The 24,489-nt window shown below is 43.0% G+C and overlaps 3 protein-coding genes across 9 annotated transcripts; 1 reads left to right on the top strand and 2 right to left on the bottom strand.

The window, feature by feature from the left end:
• The first annotated feature begins 1,739 nt into the window (after positions 1–1,739).
• Positions 1,740–17,852, top strand: LOC148106265 (uncharacterized). 7 transcript variants are annotated; one of them, XM_087839968.1, is made up of 15 exons: positions 1,740–1,892; positions 3,034–3,144; positions 4,166–4,254; positions 5,637–5,700; positions 5,866–6,004; positions 6,085–6,214; positions 6,398–6,585; positions 7,066–7,148; positions 7,241–7,309; positions 8,050–8,248; positions 8,348–8,425; positions 8,709–8,824; positions 8,907–9,022; positions 13,938–14,047; positions 16,380–17,852. In XM_087839968.1, exons 1-15 carry the CDS (start codon positions 1,803–1,805, stop codon positions 16,688–16,690), a joined length of 1,893 nt encoding a protein of 630 aa, XP_087696094.1. In that variant the 5' UTR covers positions 1,740–1,802; the 3' UTR covers positions 16,691–17,852. The 7 variants fall into 7 exon arrangements, with proteins under 7 accessions (XP_087696094.1, XP_087696033.1, XP_087696070.1 ...); XM_087839907.1 differs by having other exon boundaries at positions 6,344–6,585; XM_087839944.1 differs by having other exon boundaries at positions 5,637–5,748.
• On the bottom strand, positions 10,485–12,637 carry LOC148106266 (ZP domain-containing protein-like). The gene is made up of 5 exons (XM_087840572.1): positions 12,420–12,637; positions 12,279–12,301; positions 12,091–12,137; positions 11,168–11,267; positions 10,485–10,990 (listed from the first exon to the last, which is right to left on the bottom strand). Exons 1-5 carry the CDS (start codon positions 12,635–12,637, stop codon positions 10,854–10,856), a joined length of 525 nt encoding a protein of 174 aa, XP_087696698.1. The 3' UTR covers positions 10,485–10,853.
• Positions 17,853–18,388: 536 nt separating the features above from the next.
• LOC148106264 (uncharacterized) lies at positions 18,389–24,185 on the bottom strand. The gene is made up of 5 exons (XM_087839781.1): positions 23,714–24,185; positions 21,700–23,113; positions 20,976–21,573; positions 19,978–20,345; positions 18,389–19,029 (listed from the first exon to the last, which is right to left on the bottom strand). Exons 1-5 carry the CDS (start codon positions 24,095–24,097, stop codon positions 18,455–18,457), a joined length of 3,339 nt encoding a protein of 1,112 aa, XP_087695907.1. The 5' UTR covers positions 24,098–24,185; the 3' UTR covers positions 18,389–18,454.
• Positions 24,186–24,489: the final 304 nt, after the last annotated feature.

Here is a 24,489-nt window from a genome sequence, read left to right as displayed (position 1 = left end):
ATCAGTTTTCTGTTTGACGTTTATTCAGCTTTGTGAAAACCCCAGAGGACCCCTCCCGAGGGATTAATAAAGTTAAATTTAATCGAATAGAATATCTTTAAATCATCATCAAAGTGACTTATATATCATGTTTAACCTAAAGACCACGGGGGTTTGAAAACGATGTGTTGGTCGGCTCAGATATTTGAAGTTTACACAGCTACATTCTCACCTGAAAATATTTTAAAAGTTTATTTTGTGACCCAGAAAGAGAAATAAGAGTAATATTAAAACTAAAAGCTGCCGCCATTTTTGGAAACTGGAATTGGCTGGGCCGCGCTATGAATTCTGCTATATGTTTTTTCAATTTTGTTGTCCGGGTTGAAAATCGGGAGAAATTAGTGAGAATGGTGGCTCTGGGAGATTCTCAGGAGGGGCACTGAAATTCGGGATTCTCCCGGAAAAATCGGGAGGGTTGGCATGTATGAGACGGTTCACCAAATATGTGGCCCGGGAACTGTGGTGAGGACACAGACTCAACCATGCTGTGCTGAAGTTTGTCCTTAAAAGAGCTCTCATCCTGTATAAACCACTAATAATGAGACAGACAGTAGATGGAGAAGTCCTCCTCCTGTTTCTCTGCTGTTTTTGTCAGGCTTATATCAAACAACCTGAGTTGTCACCTTTGTTATAAAGACCAATGTTCTGCGGGATCCTGTGTCCTGTTTTAGTTTTGCTGCTTTAGTTGCTAACTGCCATGGTTGATTTCCTTCTGCAAGTGTCCAGAGTCAGAATTGAGAAGGTGAGAGGAGACGTGACAGAGGCTCTCCACCCCTGATGAGACACCAGGACAGTGTGTGAGGAAGAGGAGGAGAAAAAGGAGCCAGCATCAGCTGAGAGATATAGAGGAGAACAGGGGGACAACAGACAGCTCTCTGTAGTTGACGGACTGGTAAAAAACAGTTTTTAGATATTTGCTTCCTGTATTTGCAGAAGTATCTCCAACACAAACTGTAACAGCTGCATACAGGGAACCACTCAGTCATGTTTATCCTGCAGGACAGGATCTGACAGGGAAAGAAGGAAAAATAAGGGAACCACGGACAACTTTGATAATGCTTTGATTTATCCACAGTATATTTAGTTCAAATATTGTTTTCATCACAGAGGGATTGTGCTGGTTTCAGTGGGAAAAGTATGCAGCTCATTTAAATATGAAGTTCAAAGAGCTGTGAAAAGTTGACCGTTCATAAAGTGTGTCAGTATTTTATAAGGATGTCATGTTTCTGTATCATCTCTCTCTCCTGTCAGAGCCTCTTACCCAAACATCAGCCTGTTTAATGCTCTCATATCTTCAACATCTCAAGTAAATTATACTGCACAGTTTTCTCTCCAATAAAAGAATATTTACTGCATATATTTTCGTCCATTTTATCTGAAACATTCAAGGAGGAGATCTTTTACTGTATTTTGGTGATATTGCCCTTAAATATGACTAAAGCTTTCATACAGAGGTGATCATGGACATAACTGAGATCAGTCTGACTGAACTCTGAAAATCATTGAGTGTTATTTCACAGAACCATAATTAGATTAACTCAAACTGAAACACGCAGTGTTAAACAGTAGTATAATTATCATTAACTGTCAAAGTGCGTATTTTGCTTGTTTCCGTTTCCATCAAAAATCTAATTATCAACTAATTATCATATCTCCCACCGCCCCCGAATGCACCAAATTTCGCTTGTGAGGCTGTTGCCACGGTAACTGTCATTAGCTAATGTGGCGTTTGGCTAAACGACAAGTTTTATTTGTACCGAAAAATGGCGTCAAGGAACATCGACCCTTTGTCAGCGGAGGAGCCTTCGGAAGGCGGAGAAGAGGAGAGAGAAGCGTGGAGCTCGGAGTCTCAGGTAAACCGAAACGTGTTTCGGAGCTAACGTTAGCTCGGTGGCTAACGTTAGCGTGATGCGTTCACTTGCATGTGAGGTTTGTCTTCTCTTGGTCTGAAGCACTTCACGAGAGCAAAGTTATTTTAGAGCGTCTGATCCCGACAGTCTGACTGAGATGGAGCAGGCATATTTATTCTGTAACTTCCAGTAATTCTGTAACAGTTATTATAAAGTTCAGGTAATAGTAAAGCACTATTAGAATTCCTAGAATCTAAGTACAGTGCAATACCGAGGTCGCTACTTTTATCTTTGATGTATTGACGTTTTTATCGAGCTTAAGATTTCATTTACAAAACATAAGGAGAGCTAATAGAAACATGGGCAGATTAGTGAACAACCTCAAGGCGCCACTGGATCAACCAAATGAACGTTTCAAAATTAGGATTCACCAGCGTGAGCGTCATAATAAAGGGTCTGTAAATAATGTTTAAAAATCTGTGCTGTTACTGTTATGTGCAGATTAATGTTGTAAGATGAGTCTGAAAACTATTTGTAAAAGTGACTCTGATTGGCAGAGTTGCATGTGTATTGCAAAACCAGGTAAAATGGCTTATCTTGCACTAGCCTGCCTTTATTTCATGTTTGACATTGATGCCTCTAAGCTGGTTGGGAAAGTTTCCCTTAAAAATCATCTGGGGACATAAGAAAGACCTTCACGGGACAGTAAGACACAGAAACCCCAACCTAAATGGCTTTTAGGTGATAGGGCAGCCACGGGTCATTGAGTGAGTCAGAGGGGAGGGCCAAACATGCAAACTGGCTTTGAGCCGTTCCGCCCTCATTTTAAAGTAGGGAAATGCACATCATCAACTCTATATTTTTATCTGCAGCACCAAATCTTACTGCTATTTCTCTGTCTGGGTTCTATGTGCGGTAAGATCCCACTTTCTCCTGTTCATTCAGCTATTGCAAAACAAGCATTCATTTAAAACCAAAGCTTAGAATTTGAGCTCCAGTAGCCCAAAATATATTGCTGTCCGAAGCTGGTCCATAATTATACTGGGCAACCACTGCATGGATGTTCTTTGTACAGTAGATGTCAGTCTTCTATCTTTTTCCTCAATGGTCCTCTGCTAGTTTGCTGTATAACCTGTGTCTGCAGATCCCAGTGAAGGTGTTGCAAGCTCACAGCGATGCTGTGACCACAGCTCGAGTCTGCTGCGACAATCGCTGCATCCTGAGCTGCTCCTCAGACTGCACCGCTGTCCTCTGGGTAAGCTGCTGTCATGGTCGGCAGTTTTTATAAGTTTATGTGCCTGTTTTGATTTTAGGGTTGGTCTACACTCGAGTTTCTAATGTCAGTTCAATTCAGTTTTATTTATACAGCGCCAAATCACAACAACAGTCGCCTCAAGGCGCTTTATATTGTAAGGTAGATCCTACAGTAATAGATGCATAGAAAAAGCCAACAATCATATGACCCCCTATGAGCAAGCACTTTGGTGACAGTGGGAAAGAAAAACTTCCTTTTAACAGGAAGAAACCTCCGACAGAACCAGGCTCAGGGAGGGGCGGGGCCATCTGCTGCGACCAGGAGATACTTGGCACTTTGAATCTCCTGTTGCACCACATCCCCAAAGTTCTGTGGAGGCCATTGGACTACAGTTAACTCATCGTCATGTTCAAGAAACCAGTGTGAGACGATTTGAGCTTTGTGGCTGGAAGGAGCCATCAGAAGATGGTGCACTGTGGTCAAATAGGCATGGAAATAGTCAGCAACAACACTCGGGTATGCTGTGGAGTTTAAATGATGTTTAAATGATGCTAAGTTGACACCAAAGTGAACATAACTCTACACTCTTAAACTACCAGCAGCCTGAGATCAGGACACAAGGCAGGATGGATCAGTCCCACCGTCTCAAAGTCCCAACAAGAAATACAGAAGATCAGACAGTTCCAGTTTTTTTATTGTCTTATTTTGGTGAGCATGTGTAAACTGTAGCTTCAGCTTCTTGTTCTTAGCGGGCAGGCGTGGCTCCCCGTGTGGTCTTCTGCTGCTTTAACCCATCTTCTTCAAGGTTGTGTGCTGAGAGACGCTCTTCTGCAAACCCTGAGAGAACCTCTGTGTTTTTGTGTGTCCACATCAGTCTGTAGAATCTCAGAATCCGTGTTTGACTGAACAGCCTCTCTGTAGATCAGTTTTCCGATGAATTCATTCCACAGAAAGTTTCGGAATAAATCATCAGAAGGTTGTTCCATATTCACTCTTCCTGGTTGACCTCTGACCCGTGTAGGATGTGGGGAGCTGTCAGCCTCTGAGGACGTTTGATGGAGTTCACAGTAAAGCCATCACTGAGTGTGCTCTGATCCCAAACAGCAACAGGTGGGTTCCACGTTAGCTTTAAATTCAGCTAGGTTATGATCCTGCAGCTGAGAGCAGATGATTTCTCTTTTGAATTTTGCAAACATTATGACCTGGAAGCCAAAATCTTTCCACCTGTATTCCTTTTGTCTTAGTCAAAGCTGAGCTGTCGGGTCTTTTCAAGTGAGGCAGAAGTGATTTGGTGTAAAAGAAAGGGTGAGATGAACTTCTGCCAACATTTACAGAAGTAGCGTTAGAAGTTGGCGGTGTACAGGTCAACATTAAAACATTTCTTCAGTTATTTGTGCAGCTGGCCTTGTAGTCGATTACTGCAATGTCTTTTTTTTTTTTATATCAGGGTCTTTTTATTGATCAAAGAATTGCTTCCAACAACAATTACAGCAATATTAACAAACAGTCGTGCCCCCCCCCCCCCCCCCCCCCACCCATCCAGAACAGTGTAACTAAAACCCAGCCAGAGAGGAAAGAAGAGATAAAAGAAAAGAAAATTACAGATACAAAGTAAATAATAAAATAAATGAACAACAGCAAGGGAAAACAACAACAAAAAAAACAACAACAACAACAACAAAAACCCCACTCACACGCACATTAAGCGATAGTATCAGGACTTAATCTTTCAAAGTAAGTAAGAAAAGGTTGCCATGTGTCATAAAACCTCCGAACCTTTTACAGTGTAGCGGATCTTTTCCAGCTGAGTATAGTACATGACATCCTTAACCCATCGCCCATATACAGGTGGAAGTGGCTCTTTCCATTTCAATAATATCATTCTACGGGCCAAAAGAGTGCAAAAGCCCAGAAGATCAGAGTGTGATTTGGAAAGACTGGCATCACAAGGCGTCACCCCAAAAATAGCTATAAACGGGCAGGGTGCAATTGGAACACCAAATATGTTGGACATGGTTTCAAATATGCTTTTCCAAAAGCTACCCAGTTTTGGACATGCCCAGAACATGTGAAATAGGGAAGCAGGCTCTCGATTACTGCAATGTCTGAATATTTGGAAAAATGAGTTCCCGTGAGCTCCCCGTCACTGTCACTGGAACTGTAAGCTCCACCAGCTGGTGAAGATTCGCTGTTACCAAGACTGTAAAGTCAAGTAGACTTGTAAAAGTTGACTTTCTGAGATTTGTAAAACAAAAAGTAGCAATTTTTTCACCTTTATCTGATGATAGATGAAGTTTTTCTTCATTTCTTTGAGGAAAAAACATCTTTGTGAATTAACCGATGACTTATTCATCGTCCATGGACCCGTAAGGCTTCATGTAATCTCTCACACTGATGAAAAAAACATAAAGTTCACAAAAAACAACAATGCAGAAACGTCCATGCAGTAACCTGAGTGCACCTGTGAATGAAACGTTTGCTCTGTGTGTCAGGATGGTCACAGTGTCCTGGGATAAGAAGATGGTGGCCTGGGACCTCGAGACCGGACTCACTCTGGTAACGTCTGCTGTCACGCTCCTGGAGTTTCAAACCAGCAACCTTCCTGTGATTCGCTGCACACATTTCTCTGCGCACACACGTTTCTGCTCTTTCACACACATGGAATAAATTTGGTCTTTTTGCTTTTCTGAGTTTGACTCACTTTTATGATCTTTGTCGCAGTGGAAATCGAGGCAGCTCGGCCTGCTGACCTCCTGCAGCTCCTCGTCTGACGGCCGGCTGGTCGTTTGCGCTGTAAATCCTCAGAATGGCGTTTCCATCTGCGACGCCGCCAGCGGACAGATGCTGCACCACGTCAGCGGTAGGACAGGTCGCGTGTTGCCCGCTCGGCAATAATACTCCTGTGAGCGTCAGCGAGCGTGTGTTTGCTTTGCCGATCAGATCTTCACCGCTCCTGCGTCACTCGATGTCGGTTCGACCCTCAGAGCCAGCGAGTGGCCACCGTCTCTGCAGACCGCAGCATCAAACTGTGGGACCTGCGGGCGCAGAAAACCACCGTGTCCATCGACAGGTGAAGCATTTCAGTGACCTGTAAACGCTCTGAGCTCCTCTCACGCTGTGTGGCTTTTGTCTTCAGCGTGAGACACTCTGAAGTCTCAGATATTTATCAGATTCACAAAAGTTTGATGACAATTTTCAGACCCTCAGAGGAGCCCCCCTGTGCGCTTGTTCTTGTTTACATTCTCGCAATCAGTAACCATGGAAACGTCGTCTCAGCCTGCTGCTTCACCAGCAACGGGCACTTCCTGTGCACGGCGTCGTGGGACAAGACGCTGAAGCTGTGGGACCTGCAGGCGGGGGGGTTCCGATCTCACGGCGGGACGCCGCTGCAGGGAGGCCACGAAGGCAGCGTGAGTGCCTGCTGCCTCGCCGCTGCTGACGGTGAGACCTCTGAGCAAGCAGGTGTCCTCAGCTGACGTCCTCAGATTCTCCAGTAACATTTGTGCTGAACTACGAGCAAGAGGCGGCGTTTGATCGATGAACACTTGCTAGATCCACGTATGGACAAAAGAGTTCTTTTAATGTGTATTTTTAACTATTTAATTATTTATGCATTAGGATTTAGCTAATTTTTACGAATGAAAATGAACAAAGCTCATCGTGTCGTGTGCTGTAAGTATGTTTTCTGCCCTCGTTAAGAAGCAGATCTAAAGGATCAGAGGTCAGGTGGTTTAGACCTCTGGTGGTTGCACGGCTTAAGATTTGTAAGAAATGTCAGCACCTTAGAGTCCGTCGTGCTGTTTACTGTTTAGAAAGCAAGCACTGCTCACTGAGCTGATGTGTTTTTCTGCAGGTACTGGAACATGCTCAGTTCTTCCTCATAATGTTTGCCTAAAATCACTTCCTGTTGTGTTTCCTCAGCGAACCTCCTGGTGTCCGCCTCCTACGACGGGACTGTTGCTCTCTGGGATTTGTCGTCTCTCTCTCAGACTCTCGTGCTGAAGGTGATTAAACTCGGCTGTGTGAAGACATCCTGATGTTTCTGGTCGTGTTCTTTTAGACACTTAACTCCTGATTTTGCTTTTCCCCCCATCAGGGCCACAGTGATTGGGTGACAGATGTGTCAGTGAGTGCTGACAGGAAGTTGGTGGCTGCTTCCTCCAAGGTTCACAAGTATTTTCACTCACAGTCCCGGCCAGAAGTTTTTAGGAAGTTTTTGCTCCTTGAGCTTTTCTTTCTTTCTTTTTTTGTCCTGTCTTTCTCCTCTCACCCTCACCGTGCTCACCATCTCTGAGCCTGGGTCTGCTGGAGGTTTCTTCCTGCGAAAATTTAGGTTTTCCTTCCCACTGTCACCAAAGTACGGAGCCCCGCAGGGGACATGGGAGAAAAAATAATTAAGACGGACTTTTGCGAGATCTCGCATAACAAACTCGGGATCTCGCAAAACTTTTGCGAGATCTCGCAAAACTTTTGCGAGATCTCGCAAAAGTTTTAGCCACATTCTTCGGACGCTGGCTCGAAGCCGACCAGGAGGTCGAGCCACGATGTGCCGGGAAAGCGGTGTTCCTCCCGGCTGTAGTAGGTCTCGACCTCCCGTTAGCTTCGAGCTAACGGGAAGAATGCGGCTAAAACTTTTGCGCGATCCCGAGTTTGTTTTGCGAGATCTCGCAAATTTCCGTCTTAATTTTTTTTCTCCCATGTCCCCTGCGGGGCTCCGTACCAAAGTGCTTGTTCACAGGGGGTTTCTCTGTTTTAATGTAGGTCTGGATCTTACAATATCATTGGTACCCTGGATGTTTAATCTGTTTTCTGATAATTCACCAGAGAAATGTTAAAAATCATTTTATGGAAATTTGGAAAGCAAACAGCGTTTAGTCTCCTGGAAGACCTGCATGTCTGTTTAAGGCCATCTTTGCCAGCTCCTCCGATGAGAAGTCCTCCTCTTCATCAGAGGGGGGGAGCAGCGATGAGGAGGAAGAAAAGGTGACAAAGGAGGATGAAGGAAAAGTGGACTCGGAGTCACTGAACCTCTTCAGCATCCCCTCCTCCTCCTCAGCCACCACCACCTCCTCCTCAGCCACCACCTCCTCCAGTTACCGAGCAGGTACTCTGAGTTTGCTGAATCACCTTAACCTTTCTTCTAATCTCACGTCCCTGTCGAGCGTAACTCTGTCAACTCTTTTCCTCTCGGCTCCTTCAAAAGCAGCAGTTTCCACTCAGGCCTCCGAACAGGAAGAGGAGGAGTTTGGGCCGAAGCTGCCGCCTCCCTCGGCTGCTCTGAGTGAGTGTCACCCACCAGATCAACAACAGACAACTCAAGTTTATTCACCGTGACCCAGTCACGTGGTTTCCCTTGCGTGGACATTGTTTTTATAGATGCAGCAATCTCTCTGTGATCAGCTCAGCTGGGTTACATTCATGTGAATCGATCCACATGTAGAACTAGAGCATCTGTTCATCGACGCTTTCACTGCTCCTCTTCTGCTTCTACTTCATTAAGTGCATCCTGCTTCGTAAAAGCGTTGCTGGAGGATTAATAACCTGCCTGTTGTTCCTGTGTTTAGTCAGAGGAGGCGCCGCCTCCATGCGCCCTCCAATCAAGGAGGTTAAAACGGGCAAGAAGAGCAAAGAGAAGAAACACAAGAAAAAGAAGCATTACAAACACAAGAAGGAAAAGAAGGTAGAAAACGAAGAGTAAGGATCAGATCAGATAAAATGACTCCTTCCTCACGCTGAAGCTGTGACTTCTTTTTTCTTTACAGAAGAAGAAACACAAGAAGCACAAGCACAAAGAAGCAGCCGAAGAAGAGCGAGGAGGAGGAGCCGGCGAGCAGGAAGGTGAAGACGGACCGGTGTCGACAGACGAGCTGCTAAAAAGGTCAGAGGTCACCTGTCAGAGCATCGAAAGATGACCCTGATGGAATAGGAGACACTTGGAAATTAGTTTGTTATAAAGTGCTGATGTTAGTCAGAAGCTGTGTGTGCAAAACAATTATTAACAATATTTAGAGTTTTTTTCTCTCTTTTTTTGTTTCCACCAAAACGTTTTAAATCCATAATCCAGAAACTCACTGCGTTCACTTAAGAACATAGTTTGTTTTTATCTGCTCTTCTGTTTCTGATATCATTTTTATTTATCAGATCTCTTAGAGCAGCGGTCTCCAACCTTTTTTGCGCCACGGACCAGTTTATGCCCGACAATATTTTCACAGACCGGCCTTTAAGGTGTCGCGGATAAATACAACAAAATAAAACTAGTACCGGTACCGAAAAAAAGAAAATTTATTCCTAACACTCGTGAAAAGACCCAGGAAAACCGAGTAAACGATAAAAACGATAACAAAATAACGCTGAAATAAAAACCCTGAAAACCAAACATTTCACACCTGAGCCTCAACTCTCGCGGCCCGGTACCAAACGACTCACGGACCGGTACCGGTCCGAGACCCGGGGGTTGGGGACCGCTGTATTAGAGGGGTAATAATCTGGTGTCTGGGGAGTGTTGTGTTTACGTTTAGTAAACAGATGCTTTTATTTTTAAAAACTGAATTTAGTGTCGTATGCAAAGCACCTTGATCCGTCTTCTTCACTGTCTGTGTGTGTTTGTGTCTTCTCTTCCAGACTGAAGAGCATCCGCTCCCATCAGATGTGGTGAATCAGTTGGAGGTCTGTCCTCTGTGAGGACCGTCAGTCAGCTGATTGTTTCACCTGACAGATTACCTGCTGTGTAGTTTTAGGTGATAACATAAAATCTTTATAACCAAGTGTTCTGTATTTACTGACCTGCTGGGAAACCTTCAATCACACAAAAACTGACGTTTTGTGTTTAAGTGAAGAACTCTCTCTTAAAGTAAGTAAATATGTCACTGTCACTGCAATCAATGAATGGAAACAAACGATGCAACCTTAGGTTACACTCGAGACCAAAAAGGCCACATTGGACAGAAAAGACGTGTAACCACGATTACTATGGAGAAGGAAAGGAACAGCTGATTTGGGTTGCTGTGGTAACATCGTTACCAGTTACATTGTAAGAAGTTTATTGATATTGACACAAAGAGAAATGTGATCTTTTAGAACTTTTGCTACATATTCTGATGATTTCAGAGACTTCTGTGTGTGACGTCGTTTAAGCTTGACATTGATATAATATTACAAACATTAATCCAAGATTACAGATTGGTAAGAAATGTGTTACAAATGGAAGTATGTGACACAATTACTGGAATCTCAGACAGAAGCAGTTTTTTTTTTTCATCTTTATTTAATCAGAAGGAAAAATATCCTCATTTCCAAGAGAGACCTGCAGGAAGAAGCAGCACAAACAAGCTTTTCGTTAGCTTGTTTCACAGTTTGTGAAACTGTGGTATGAAGTATATGTTGTGTAAATGTCAGTTGAGACTTTGAGCTACACAGTCGACAGCTGAAAGTAAACATGGACAAAAACAGTAATAAAAGTTTCATTATTCTATAAATTTTTGATCAGGATCAATAATCAGGATTTATTCATTTCAAATTATTCTGTAAATCTATAGATTTAAAAAACAAACTTATGCACCCAAAGCTGTGTAATATTCTAATAATAACTGATAGAAAATAATTGCTTTTCATCAGTTAATTCACACATGAGGAGATACATGAACACTCAGACTCAGACTGCAGGCTGAGCTAAATAATTTCATCTCATCCACTGGAGCACACGAAGGGTTTTAACTTTCAGTTGAGGACAAAGCTCGGTATCTGACCATTGATGTTTCGGCGCTGAACGTAAGCACGCCACAGATCATAGCGACGGCAGCAAGAAGACATCCAGCGATGAAGACCAGGTTCAGGTTCATGGCGTTCCCTGGAAACAAGAGAAGATCCGTTTTAATTCAGCGTTATCCAAAGTTACAGTGGCTAAAACAAAGCAGCCGACTCTGTTTCCATACCTGCACTCCTGCTGATGTCTGCTGACCTCTTCAAGCACAGGGGACCCTGGAAAAGTGCTGTGCAGTCTGCATGACAGCCCCTCTCTTTCAGCAGTGGGAGTGGTGGTGAGCGTTTGACGTGGAGTTGATGCATCCCTGTGAGCACCTGGTGTTGGAGTTTCCTGCTTCACATACTGAACAGCTGATGTATACCTGAATGCAAGTGATTGGCTGTGCGTGTCACTCAACCTCAAATCTCTCAGTATCCAAGTGCTGCACGTAAAACATTCTGATGGAAAAACTGAATTTACATTAAGTGGACATCACAGATTTAAATGGAGATTATTTATTTAGCTTCCCGCAGCGCTACAAGCTGTTGATGGAGATCTGCCCGGCCCGGGAGCCAGCCTCCTCTGAGGTCTTCCCCAAACTGCAGCCTCAGTTCATGCTTCAGCCAAAACTGGAAATGCTGTCAAACCTAATGTGAGGATGTATTCCCAGCCAATGAAATGACAATTTTAAGCATTAAATTATAAGCATAATAGCTGCCCTCTCAGTCTGTTGCTGGTATTATCTGTAAAACAACAAATACAATCTTGATCTTAAGAACAATTTTGGCCGAAACCCATCAGGTAATCATCATGAAAGTTTCACTGAAACATACTGAAGGAAGATTCTAGTGACTGATAGCAAACATCACCTGCCCTTTGGCCACATGAGCAAACAACAAATGACAAACTATAGCATATAAATAAAAGCAGGCCTTTTTCCTGCAAAACCACCCCCCAAGATGGATACGCTTTCAATGTTTTCAATGTGCAATGTATGCACGCGATGTGCGAGTATGCAATAAAGTTAATCAGATTAAAAAGATATGGCTTGAGTTTTGGGTGTAGAATTCATCAGAATCAGAACCCCCTTTTTTGGCCAAGTATATGCGCAAACACATACAAGGAATTTGGTTCCAGTCGATGGTGCTGCTGAAGCACAACAATGTAAAACGTATTTAGAGGTCTGGTCTAAACTCATTCTTTACCTGATCGTGCAAACCAATGAACTTGAACAGTGGAGTGCACTGGGCACCTGATCACAGCGCAAAGCAAAGAAAGAGACTACAACTTACAATTTCATCATAAATCCTTGTTTAACCATCATACAGCACCATTCACAAATATTCAAGTGATAGCCTGATGCCTTAAAAACCTTTAAAGAGCCTTATTCTACGGACTTCCACTTCTGTATAACACCTGAAATTCTTAAATATGAGAGAATTTTTTATTCTAAAAGGCACTCAGGTAACTGCTTCAAGTACAAACAGATAAACAGGAGAACCTTCACTGACACACCACCTGTCCTCATGCCTACCCATTTTCGATGATGGAGTAGGTCGGGTGGTAGTTGGGGTTGTCATATGGTGAAGCTCTGCAGGACTCCACAAAAATCTCTGTGTTGTTGACTGTAGAGGAGGCATCTATCTCCATGTAAACCTTCTCTCCTACGTTATACTGCAGAGGGTATGAATTTGGATCAATCATTCTCTGGAAGTGGTTGTTTGGGTAGAACTCAAACTGGTAGGTGAACATGTCGAAGCCTTTATCATAATAAAGGTAATATGACTGGAATGGAACAAATGGATTCTGAAAATCAGAGATTGAGTTTCCAAGTGAATAATGCAGCTGAAAAACTTTCCTGTTACATGAAGACTTTTAATCTATAGTTCAGTATTGATCTGCCACAGTCAGCGAACAAAACTGCCAAAAAGGAAAAAGACATTAAGATCCTCAAAAGCTTAGCATAATATAGTCATACATTTTCACCTGAATACATCTGCCCTGTGCAAATCCGTTATCGAAGGCCTTTGCAGCTAATAATGGTCAATATTTTAATTTAAAGAATACAGAAAAACAGCTGGTTCTTTTTCAGGGTTTCATAGCTTTTTAGTGTAGAATGCCAAGCTTTAATATTATAGAGATTTGCAAGTATCTACAAAGCATGATATGATGTGAAGTTCAACATCTGGGACATGTGTCCCGCTATGCATTGCAGAAAATGACTCAATCTCTTAGTACAGCAAACAAACAATGCAGGAGGGCGGGAAAATAATGGTCTCCTCTGCCGTGGCATCAGAAGTTGAGAATTGACGGGACAAAGTGTTGGGTTTCACGTTTTGGGTTGCCGGGTCTATAGATCATATCACAGTTGAACCAAGCAAAGAAGAGGGCCCACCTGGCTTGTCTTGAGTGGCTGCTGTGAGATATGCAAGATGCTTGTGGTCAGTCAAACGATGAACAATGAGCAGGTGTTGTGCTCCCTCCCGTTAATAACACCATCCTTCCAAGGAAAGCTAGCAGTTCCACTTCTCCCACATCATAGTTTTGCTCAGTTCGAGAAAGACAGCAGAAGGAAAAAAGCTGCATTTTCCCTTCCTTGTTCTGGAACAAGATGACTCAGCTCCATCAACGATAAATTGTCGGGTGGCCACACACAGCTGACTGCAGGTTTCCAGTCTTATAAACAGTACATTTGCACAATGACTGAAACCAGCCCACTGGCTGTGACGTCAGTTCCTTGATCATTAATATGCAAATTGTCATGACCATTGATCAACAATCATTGATCAAAGACCATTGATCATGGAATAATCTTCCACACTGCACCTAACGTGACAAACTGAAAGCAGTCATTGGGTGGGAAACCTTGAGAAAAACACATTTGACCTTAGAGAAGAGCTCTGCATAGAAAAGGATCAGGTTTGAACTTAGTTTGTGCAGCTTCACTATTCACTACAGATGAATGCACTGTAAACAATTTACCTGCGTGTGAGTCACTTTGGTCACTTTGACAGTTGTACTGGTAATAATAATTTTCCCTTTGTGTCCTCAGAGAGAACAGTGATGTTGGTGTGGAGGAAGAGGAGCAGTTGTCCTGCTGTGCTTTGGGTCAAGATGTCTATGAGGATTCAGTCGCTACCAGTTGTGGCATCTCTGTCCAAAGTAAGAGTCGGTATCGGTGTGCTGATGAACACATTTTTGAAAACTTGACTTCTTGTTTTGTAGGTGCATGAAAAAGATTTCATTAGATTTTTTATGGTATAGGTTTTTTTCCTGTTTTACTTTGAATGTTGTTTCCTTTCATGTCTCACGTTAGTTTTACTTCCTGCTTTGTGATTGTCTTAATTATTTTTCACCTGGTTTGCTAAAGTTTAGCTGTCATGTTCCCCACCTGCACACAATATCAGGCAATCCTCAATATATACTACTCAAAAAAATCAGAGGAACACACTGAAAACATAATGGCTCTCGCGCGGAGAAAATCATGCTGGAGATCAATACTGATGCAAACTGGCTGATGTGTTGGAAACTAAAGGATTCAATTGTTTGTTGGAAATAAATGATAAAAATACTGGATACTGGCTGAATCCAAATACAAACAGAAAATCAGAGTGAAAAAAAGCTGCAGCAGACTTTTCCATTTGGCTCTAATTTCATAGCAGCAGCTCAAAATGAATAGTTTGTATGGCTGCGTGTGCTGCTGGGCCAAAATTTTAGCTGGTCATTTGTAGTTTTTAGATGAAATAATAATAAAAAAAAAAACACTCAAAAAAATCATCTAAAGAAGAGCAGAGTTCATTTACACACTTTATTAAGCAGCTACTGTACAACAAGAACAGAATCATGTAAATGGCCAAACAACAGCAACAGTAATCGCAGGGTGTAGCACAGCAGACAAAGAGACGCAGTAACACAGACAGAGTAAAGGATCACATGGAGAACACTTTGAGAGCAAAGTGCTCCATCTATCTGATATGATACTGTGAGGCCTCTCAGATAAGATGGGGCTGTTTTATTATGGCCCTTTTTATGTGAGAAGCCTTTTGAATTCAGCTCTGGATTTAACAGGGAGCCAATGATGTGAAGCCAGTATGAGGGGAATTTTCCCTCCTCTTAAAATGTCACATTAGGAACATTTTTAACAATTGCTTCTTGTCTCTGCTGTGACAAAAAAAGGTTCTGATTATGAATCAAAATGTTTTAAATAAGTCACACACTGGTTAGTGATGGGTCGGTCGCGAACGAAATGGCTCTTAGAGCCGGTTCTTTGACGTGAACGACGGGAGCCGGCTCCTTATCGCGAGCCGTGGGGGTTTTTTTTCTTTCTCTCACCCTCTCCTGCACTTTTTTCCACTTCACTCAGCACGCGAGCCTTGTGCTTTGCTGGGAAGAGGGGGGAGGGGCGGTAGTTACACTCAGTAGCACAGGAACAGAGCGGGAGGGAGAGAGAGAGAAAGAGCCAGGGACAACCACGTCACATTAGAAAGGTACTATCATCTGCAACTATTTTCAGTTGCAGATGATAAAGGATTCAGAAAGTTTATTCATGCAGGTCCATATGACAGAGAATATGCATCTTCTTTTTGTTTTCATATTATAATTTATATTTTATTGTATTGTGGTTTGCAGTGTTTTGTGTCGTTTCACTTTAAATTTGTAAAAGGAAAAAGCTGAAAATTTAAATAGTTAAAAGTTGAAATGTGAATAGTTGATTTTTGTATTATATGATTTATTTATTACATTTTATGTGGAGTGAATAAATAAAAGTATATTTACGGTGGCCCCTACAGACAAAGCACATACAAACTTCAAATCACGTACGAACTCTGACGCACGTACAAACTCCAAAACATGTACAAACACGTAAAAACTCAGAAGCACAGAGGTGTGTGGTAATAACGTGTAAATGAAATTTTTTTTAAATTATTTGACTATATATGAATGCTTGTGTATAAATACATAAACAATACACATATGCTTTCATGCTTTCAATTGTGTAATTTAAGTGATCTAGGTAGCTCTGTTTTGGAAGTTCAGTTCATGCTAGAAATGTGTTTTGGAGTTTGTACGTGTTTTGTCTCTGGGGGCCACCACATATATTTATATATAAACATATATAAATAAAACCACTTTTTTTTTGTACATTAGTAATCCCTTTTGTGCATAATTTTATATTATTGTTAATAATAAATTAATTAAAGCAACAAAACAACCTGAAGAGCCGGTTCGGAGCCGAAAGAGCCGGCTCTTTTTAGTGAGCCAAACCGAAAGAGCCGGTTCTCTAAAAAGAGCCGGAAATCCCATCACTACTGGTTATGGTTTAATGCCGAAAATATCATGTTACATGATTTACTATTTTCTGAAGCTTATTTACAATTTACAATGCTTAACACCATTCCCATCCCTGCCGTCAAAAGATAAAAATCTGTTTTTCATGCAGTTTCACACACTAAAGACATTTCATTCTTTTTGGTTTCTTGTTGTCAATCAGCAGATGCGAGTCTGGAAGAAGTTTTAGAAGAATATAAGACCAGTCTGAGGAGGAGGTTTGAAAGTGTGACTGAAGAAACTGATAATACAGGAGGTGGAACCCTCCCGAACAGGATCTACACTGAGCTCTACATCACAGAGGGACAGAATGAAGATGTTCATAACCAACATGAGGTGATGCAGCTGGAGACAGCTTCCAAGATGGAGGCTCTTGATGACATTACAGTCAGGTGTCACGACATCTTTAAAGCCTTACCTGACCAACAGAGACCCATCAGAGTGGTTCTGACCAACAGCGTTGCTGATCAGAGATGAGCAGTACAGTTTTCTGGAGCTGCTCCATGTTTTCCATCCAACATTACAGAAGGTCACAGCAGAGAAGCTCGCTGTCTGTAAACTTTTGTTCATTTTTGACAGCCTGGATGAAAGCAGACTTTCATTGGATTTCACCAACAGGAAGCTTGTGTCTGATGTCACAGAAAGGTCATCAGTCAGCCAGCTGCTGACAAACCTCATCGAGGGGAATCTGCTTCCCTCGGCTCTCGTCTGGATAACTTCCCGACCTGCAGCAGCCAATCAGATCCCTCCTAGACGTGTTCACAGGGTAACAGAAGTACGAGGCTTCACTGATGCCCAGAAGGAGGAGTACTTCAGGAGAAGATTCAGTGATGAAGAGCTGTCCAGAATCATCTCCCACATGAAGACATGCAGGAGCCTCCACATCATGTGTAGCATCCCAGTCTTCTGCTGGATCACAGTTCTGGAGCACATGTTGACTAAAGAGCAGAGAGGAGAGCTGCCCAAGACCCTGACTGACATGTACTCACACTTCTTGTTGGTTCAGACGAAGAAGGGGAACAAACATGTGGGGGGACATGAAACAAGTGAGATGGCTGAAAGGAAATTTCTTCTGAATCTGGGGAGGCTGCATTTAAACATCTGGAAAAAGGAAACACCTTCTTCTACCAAGAAGACCTAGATCAGTGTGGTCTGGATGCTACTGAGGCCTTGTTTCACACAGAAGTTTATACGGAGATCTTTAAACAGTGTTTGATAATCTTGAAGGTGGCTTTTATTTGTAATTCAGGTCTCAATGTCTCTTTGTGTATACTTATATGCAGAAGTAACACAAAAGAAGAAGTGGGAGCTGGCCTGACACCAGTAACTGACTTCCAGTGAAAGCTTTGGCTAATAATATTTTTTAGCGAACATTTTTCTTGTAAAACAAAGGGGGGCCTAGCAAAAGAAGTTTGGGAACCACTGCTCTACAAGGTCAGCAAAATAAAAAAAATGTGTTAACCCATGGACTAAAAAAAATGTTCGAAGTAGCCTAGGTGCTAATTTTCAGATGCCAGGTCTACATCTAGAATCAAAATGAGCACATACATAAACAACCAAAGTGAAGCATTAAGACAAAACATAGCAACGTCAAACAGGGTCCACACATTTTGCCACAAATACATGCAAAACAACTAAATTGGGCCACAAAAGTGATGTAAACTGACCAAACTAAGACACAAATCAGACAAAAACAGATGCAGCATGATCACAAACAGACACGTCGGCTACAAACTGATGCAAAATGACTAAAATCACACGTGTAACACCTACATATTTGACAACAGAAGGAAAACACAAACAAACTTGGAATGTATTTATAATTTGGATTTTTTTTTAATTTCATGCCGAATTAGATATTTTAAAAATCAAGCCAAATCACAAAGTCTCCTCCCTGTTTGTACTGTAAGGTCAAAGCCCTACTGTACTACAGAGAACCCCAACAATCAAATGATCCCCCTCTGAGCAAGCACGAGGCGACTGTGGGGAAGAAAAACTCCCTTTAACAGGAAGAAACTTCCAACGGAACCGGGCTCAGAAGGGGCGGCCATCCGCTGCGACCGGTTGGGGGGATGGAAATCAAAAGGAGACGAGATTGCGTGAACTACAGTTCTAAAATTTGGATTTGAGGTCTGATCCCAAAATTTTATGGTGATGTTTTTTAAAAAAGGATTTGGTGCTAAAAGTCTGCTTCAAGATTTTAAAAGAAGCAGGGCAGTGGGAAAAGCCAAAATGGTCATTTTAATGATCTCTGGCTTTAGTGAACCACCTGAAGGGTTTTAGCAATGCTTTTCCCAACGCAGAAAAAAACCTGGATATTTTGGACGTCTTTGGGGGACTCGGGATGACTCCGAGGCTGATTTTTAGATGTTTAATCAGAGCCTCATCAAAAGATGAATCATTTGCCATTGAAGCCTTAAAGACATTGTCTGGGGAGCCAAACTCCTTGATGAGGCATTTGGCTATTTTCTTGATGAACTTTTTCTTGTCATTTGTCAGACTTGTGGCAGACGCTGTGCTGCTGAGTTCAGGCTGCATTAGATTGCTCAGACGATTGATGACCGTGTCTATTTCTTTTGTAGTAGATGGGATCCGAACAGCAGACTTTTTGGTCTCAGGTTTAGATTTATGGATGATTCTCATGATAAGGAGCAACGCAAGGTCACTGGAAATTTTCTGAACATCAGAAGATGAAACTGACACAGAACCCATCTCTGATATTTTGGAGGAATCTTTGAGAGAGTGTTTCAGGCTCAAGGCTCCAGATGATTTTTCTGGAGAGATTCTCCCAGGTTTTGGTGTTCTAGGTGACTTGTTGGATGCCAAGGAGCATTTATCTGGAGAAATGCTCCCAGTTTTTGGCATTTGTGGTGACTTGTCAGATGCCACAGAACATTTATCTGGAGAAATGCTCCCAGTTTTTGGCGCTCGAGGTGACTTGTCAGATGCCACAGAGCATTTATCTGGAGAGATGCTCCCAGTTTTTGGCGTTCGAAGTGACTTGTCAGATGCCACAGAGCATTCATCTGGAGAAATGCTCCCAGGTTTTGGTGTTCGAGGTGACTTGTCAGATTCCACGGATAATTTATCTGGAGAAATGCTCCTAGTTTTTGGTGTTCTAGATGACTTGTCGCCGGATGCCAAGAAGCATTCATCTGGAGAAATGCTCCCAGTTTTTGGTGTTGGAGGTGGATTTTCAGATGCCACAAAGCATTTATCTGGAGAAATACGCCCAGGTTTTGGTGTTCTAGGTGACTTGTCGGATGCCAAGGAGCATTTATCTGGAGAAATGCTCCCAGTTTTTAGCGTTCTAGGTGACTTGTCAGATGCCAAGGAGCATTTATCTGGAGAAATGCTCCCAATATTTGGCGTTTGAGGTGGTTTTTCAGATACCACAGAGCATTTATCTGGAGAAATGCTCCCAGTTTTTGGCATTTGTGGTGACTTGTCAGATGCCAAAGAACATTTATCTGAAGAAATGCTCCCAGGTTTTGGTGTTAGAGGTGGATTTTCAGATGCCACAAAGCATTTATCTGGAGAAATACTCCCAGTTTTTGGCGCTCGAGGTGACTTGTCAGATGCCACAGAGCATTTATCTGGATAGATGCTCCCAGTTTTTGGCGTTCGAAGTGACTTGTAAGATGCCAAAGAGCATTTATCTGGAGAAATGCTCCCAGGTTGTGGCGCTCGAGGTGACTTGTCAGATGCCACCGATAATTTATCTGGAGAAATGCTCCCAGTTTTTGGTGTTCGAGGTGACTTTTCAGATTCCACGGATAATTTATCTGGAGAAATGCTCCCAGATTTTGGTGTTCGAGGTGACTTGTCGGATGCCAAGGAGCATTTATCTGGAGAAATGCTCCCAGTTTTTGTCGTTCGAAGTGACTTGTCAGATGCCACAGAGCATTTATCTGGAGAAATGCTCCCAGTTTTTGGTGTTCGAGGTGACTTGTCAGATTCCACGGATAATTTATCTGGAGAAATGCTCCCAGTTTTTGGTGTTCGAGGTGACTTGTCAGATGCCACAGAGCATTTATCTGGAGAGATGCTCCCAGTTTTTGTCGTTCGAAGTGACTTGTCAGATGCCACAGAGCATTTATCTGGAGAAATGCTCCCAGTTTTTGGCATTTGTGGTGACTTGTCAGATGCCACGGAGCATCTACCTGGAGAAATGCTCCCAGTTTTTGGTGTTGGAGGTGGATTTTCAGATGCCCCAAAGCATTTATCTGGAGAAATGCTCCCAGTTTTTGGCGTTCGAGGTGACTTGTCAGATGCCACAGAGCATTTATCTGGAGAGATGCTCCCAGTTTTTGTCGTTCGAAGTGACTTGTCAGATTCCATGGATAATTTATCTGGAGAAATGCTCCCAGGTTTTGGTGTTCTAGGTGACTTATCGGATGCCAAGGAGCATTTATCTGGAGAAATGCTCCCAGGTTGTGGCGCTCGAGGTGACTTGTCAGATTCCACGGATAATTTATCTGGAGAAATGCTCCCAGATTTTGGTGTTCGAGGTGACTTGTCAGATGCCACGGAGCATCTACCTGGAGAAATGCTCCCAGTTTTTGGTGCTCGAGGTGACTTGTCAGATGACACGGAGCATCTACCTGGAGAAATGCTCCCAGTTTTTGGTGTTGGAGGTGGATTTTCAGATGCCCCAAAGCATTTATCTGGAGAAATGCTCCCAGTTTTTGGCGCTCGAGGTGACTTGTCAGATGCCACAGAGCATTTATCTGGAGAGATGCTCCCAGTTTTTGTCGTTCGAAGTGACTTGTCAGATGCAACAGAGCATTTATCTGGAGAAATGCTCCCAGTTTTTGGTGTTGGAGGTGGATTTTCAGATGCCACAAAGCATTTATCTGGAGAAATGTTCCCAGTTTTTGGCGCTCGAGGTGACTTATCAGATGCCACAGAGCATTTATCTGGAGAGATGCTACCAGTTTTTGGCATTCGAAGTGACTTGTCAGATGCCACAGAGCATTTATCTGGAGAAATGCTCCTAGTTTTTGGCATTTGTGGTGACTTGTCAGATGCCACAAAGCATTTATCTGGAGAAATGCTCCCAGTTTTTGGCGCTCGAGGTGACTTGTCAAATGCCACAGAGCATTCATCTGGAGAAATGCTCCCAGTTTTTGGTGTTCGAGGTGACTTGTCAGATTCCATGGATAATTTATCTGGAGAAATGCTCCCAGGTTTTGGTGTTCGAGGTGACTTGTCAGATGCCACAGAGCATTTATCTGGAGAAATGCTCCCAGTTTTTGTCGTTCGAAGTGACTTGTCAGATGCCACAGAGCATTTATCTGGAGAAATGCTCCCAGTTTTTGGCATTTGTGGTGACTTGTCAGATTCCACGGATAATTTATCTGGAGAAATGCTTCCAGGTTTTGGTGTTCGAGGTGACTTGTCAGATTCCACGGATAATTTATCTGGAGAAATGCTTCCAGGTTTTGGTGTTCGAGGTGACTTGTCAGATGCCACAGAGCATCTACCTGGAGAAATGCTTCCAGGTTTTGGTGTTCGAGGTGACTTGTCAGATTCCATGGATAATGTATCTGGAGAAATGCTCCCAGATTTTGGTGTTGGAGGTGATGCACCAGATTCTTTTCCTCTGCCATCTGAATCAGGGCTTTTTTCCTGTGTTGGGGTCAGTGTTCTTTTAATAAAGTTTTGGATGTCTTCCAGGACCCCAGAAATCTTGTCCATTTGAATCATTTGATCTTTCTCTTCATTCTCCACCCACAGTAAAAGCTTCTGCAAAAACCTTTCTACTGTGTCATCTATGAGGACATAGAGGACTTCAGCAGAAATGGGACGCTCTACTGATTGTGGAGTCCTGGAGATGACCGTGTCTGAGAGGGATCTACCCATTAGAGGTATGGGGATTTGATACACTCGATCCATCATAAGTAGATCAAACACTTTTGCCATTAAGTCCACCGTGAAATTTCTGATATGCCCACTGTTTTTAAAGTCCCCCAAGGTCTTATCGATGAGGAAGAGTCCTTCTTTCTTTGTTAATTTGTCATATAACTGATTAACGTCTGATCTAATGACGTTAAAGTCGAATGAAGAAGAACGTTTAATTGCGGTTCCCAGGCTTGGCGTATGTCGAGAAGGGGAGCGATGAGCCTCTGTACTCTGGGGACCAGCCGTTTCAGGTACTGACCCTGGGAGAATGGAAACTATACTTTTATTGGAGGGCACTGTTTCATTCTTGAGGTGGTTGCAAATGTTTTGTAGACAAACAAAATGTTGCCTGTTTGACTTTATTCTTTTTTTCAGCTCTGTTTTCATTTTTTCAAATTGTTTTTTTGCAAACATGGAAAAGTTGTGTTTGCGTGCTTTGAGCCTGGCGTGTGAGGTGGATGGCACACATTTGGAGAAGAAGTGTCTCACCTTGTGGATAATTAAGCCTGCATTAAAGGCAGGTTTGGGTAAGTTACATTTCTCACAGAGCTCTTCACTGCTTGAATCCATGTTAGCAAGTATCTCACCTACGATGTCAGCTGCAACCATTTCTACTGGGGTTGGAGCCTGGATACTTTGTGTTTCTGTAGTTGGTTTTATTTTGCTTTGTTCTGTTACAGCTGATTCTTCTGGGAGCTCATCTTTATCTTTTTCTGTCATCTCTCCATCTGAGCTCCTTGTGGACAGAATAACAGAAATCTCTGCGATTGCTGATTGAACTGATATTTTTGAACCAGTACTTTCTGTACTGGGATCAGACCCATTTGTCCCACACTGGCAGCACAGCTTACATGCTGCATACGTTTTCAGGCATGAGGCAGCGCAACAAACCATGCGGTGTAGTTTCTTAATACTACTAAATTTGCCGCTAACATAAACGGCGGGGTCTAGTGGGAAATCGGGGCTTTTTTCAATCAGTGCAATGGTTGAGCTGACCTTTTCGATGATCTCTTCCTCAACCATCAGCGTCAGCTTGTCAGCGCTCTTATCTTGCTGTTTTGAGACATTAAGAGCGCCGGCGATGGCAGCTGAGATTGAGTCTCCGAGGGACACCCTTATTTTCCCCTCATCCATAAACTCTTCCCTTATCATGGGTTCCTGAATAACAGGAAGGGCTATTTCCAGGATGCTGGCAGAGGCAATCTGAATGATTTCAGAAATCATATCAGCGAGCACCGCATGGACCCTAGAGTTGCATTTTCCATTTTCTATTATGCTCCACTGAACTTCAGAGAGCCTTTTAAAGCACCTGTTGATTGGCGGCATAATCTGGTCTGGTGTGACCACCATTGAATTTTTGTTTTTGTTGCGTGTTCCCATTGTTGTGTCCCAAATTAGATTTTCTGTACTGGAATCAGAGCTGCTTGTCCCACACTGAAACGACACCTTACGTGCCGTATAACTTTTCAGGCATGAGGCAGCGCAACAAACCATGCGGTCTAGTTTTTTACTATTACTAAGTTTGTCGCTAAAATAAACGGCAGGGTCTTGCAGGAAATCAGGGCTTTCTTCAATCAGTGCAATGGTTAAGCTGACCTTTTCGGTGATCTCTTCCTCAACCATCAGTGTCAGCTTGTCAGCGCTCTTATCTTGCTGTCTTGGGACATTAAGAGCGCTTGCGATGGCAGCTGAGATCGAGTCTCCAAGGGACACCCTTATTTTCCCCTCATCCATAAGCTCTTCCCTTATCATGGGTTCCTGAATAACAGGAAGGGCAATTTCCAGGATGCTGGTAGAGGCAATCTGAATGATTTCAGAAATCATACCAGCGAGCACGGCATGGACGCTGGAGTCGCATTTTCCATTTTCTATTATGCTCCACTGACCTTCAGAGAGCCTTTCAAAGCACTTGTTGATTGGCGGCATAATCTGGTCTGGTGTGACCACCATTGAATTTTCATTTTCGTTGAATGTTTCCATTGTTGTGTCACAAATTTGATTTTCTTCGTTTGAGTGAAGTGTGAGAATTTTCTTGTATTACGGAGCGCCGACTGCTGAACGTTTTGCAAACAGATGAACATCGAGTTCTGATTTTTCTGTCTGAGAGCCCTTATTTATGGGTTTGGTTGTCTGTGACGTTACTGACAGATCAAAGCAAGCGCGTCAGTGACGTCACACGGAACGCACGCGGAGACGCGACGTTCCACAAGGAGCGCACGCGGAGACGCGGCGTCCCTTGCGCGCGCTCACAGATTTGAATGACGCCTCAGGTGTATCGTTCGTTAGCCACCCACCATAATCCCAGGATTCATTGCGAATCATAGGTTGGAGGATGTTGGGGGGGGTGGATGGCCGACGGTCGAAGCGGAGAA

This window comes from Neolamprologus brichardi, chromosome 1 (assembly GCF_056152115.1).
Source record: "Neolamprologus brichardi isolate AB-2024 chromosome 1, ASM5615211v1, whole genome shotgun sequence".
Taxonomy (NCBI): Eukaryota; Metazoa; Chordata; class Actinopteri; order Cichliformes; family Cichlidae; genus Neolamprologus; species Neolamprologus brichardi.
Note: the sequence above shows the minus strand (reverse complement) of the source record. Positions and strands in the feature narration are given on the sequence as shown.

What these genes read in the sequence shown, in the direction of transcription:
- LOC148106265 (XM_087839826.1), top strand. Translation starts at nt 1,803, where the DNA reads ATGGCGTCAAGGAACATCGACCCTTTGTCAGCGGAGGAGCCTTCGGAA. An exon ending in TTCAAACCAGCAACCTTCCT is followed by an intron (nt 5,749 to 5,865) that starts GTGATTCGCTGC and finishes TCTTTGTCGCAG; the next exon opens with TGGAAATCGAGGCAGCTCGG. An exon ending in CTCAGACTCTCGTGCTGAAG is followed by an intron (nt 7,149 to 7,240) that starts GTGATTAAACTC and finishes TCCCCCCATCAG; the next exon opens with GGCCACAGTGATTGGGTGAC.
- LOC148106266 (XM_087840572.1), bottom strand. Translation starts at nt 12,637, where the DNA reads ATGTTCACCTACCAGTTTGAGTTCTACCCAAACAACCACTTCCAGAGA. An exon ending in TACTCCATCATCGAAAATGG is followed by an intron (nt 12,302 to 12,419) that starts GTAGGCATGAGG and finishes TAAGAATTTCAG; the next exon opens with GTGTTATACAGAAGTGGAAG. An exon ending in TCATTGGTTTGCACGATCAG is followed by an intron (nt 11,268 to 12,090) that starts GTAAAGAATGAG and finishes ACTTGCATTCAG; the next exon opens with GTATACATCAGCTGTTCAGT.
- LOC148106264 (XM_087839781.1), bottom strand. Translation starts at nt 24,097, where the DNA reads ATGGAAACATTCAACGAAAATGAAAATTCAATGGTGGTCACACCAGAC. An exon ending in AGGAAGAGATCACCGAAAAG is followed by an intron (nt 23,114 to 23,713) that starts GTCAGCTTAACC and finishes ATCATCGAAAAG; the next exon opens with GTCAGCTCAACCATTGCACT. An exon ending in TAAATTATCCGTGGAATCTG is followed by an intron (nt 19,030 to 19,977) that starts AAAAGTCACCTC and finishes CCTTGGCATCCA; the next exon opens with ACAAGTCACCTAGAACACCA.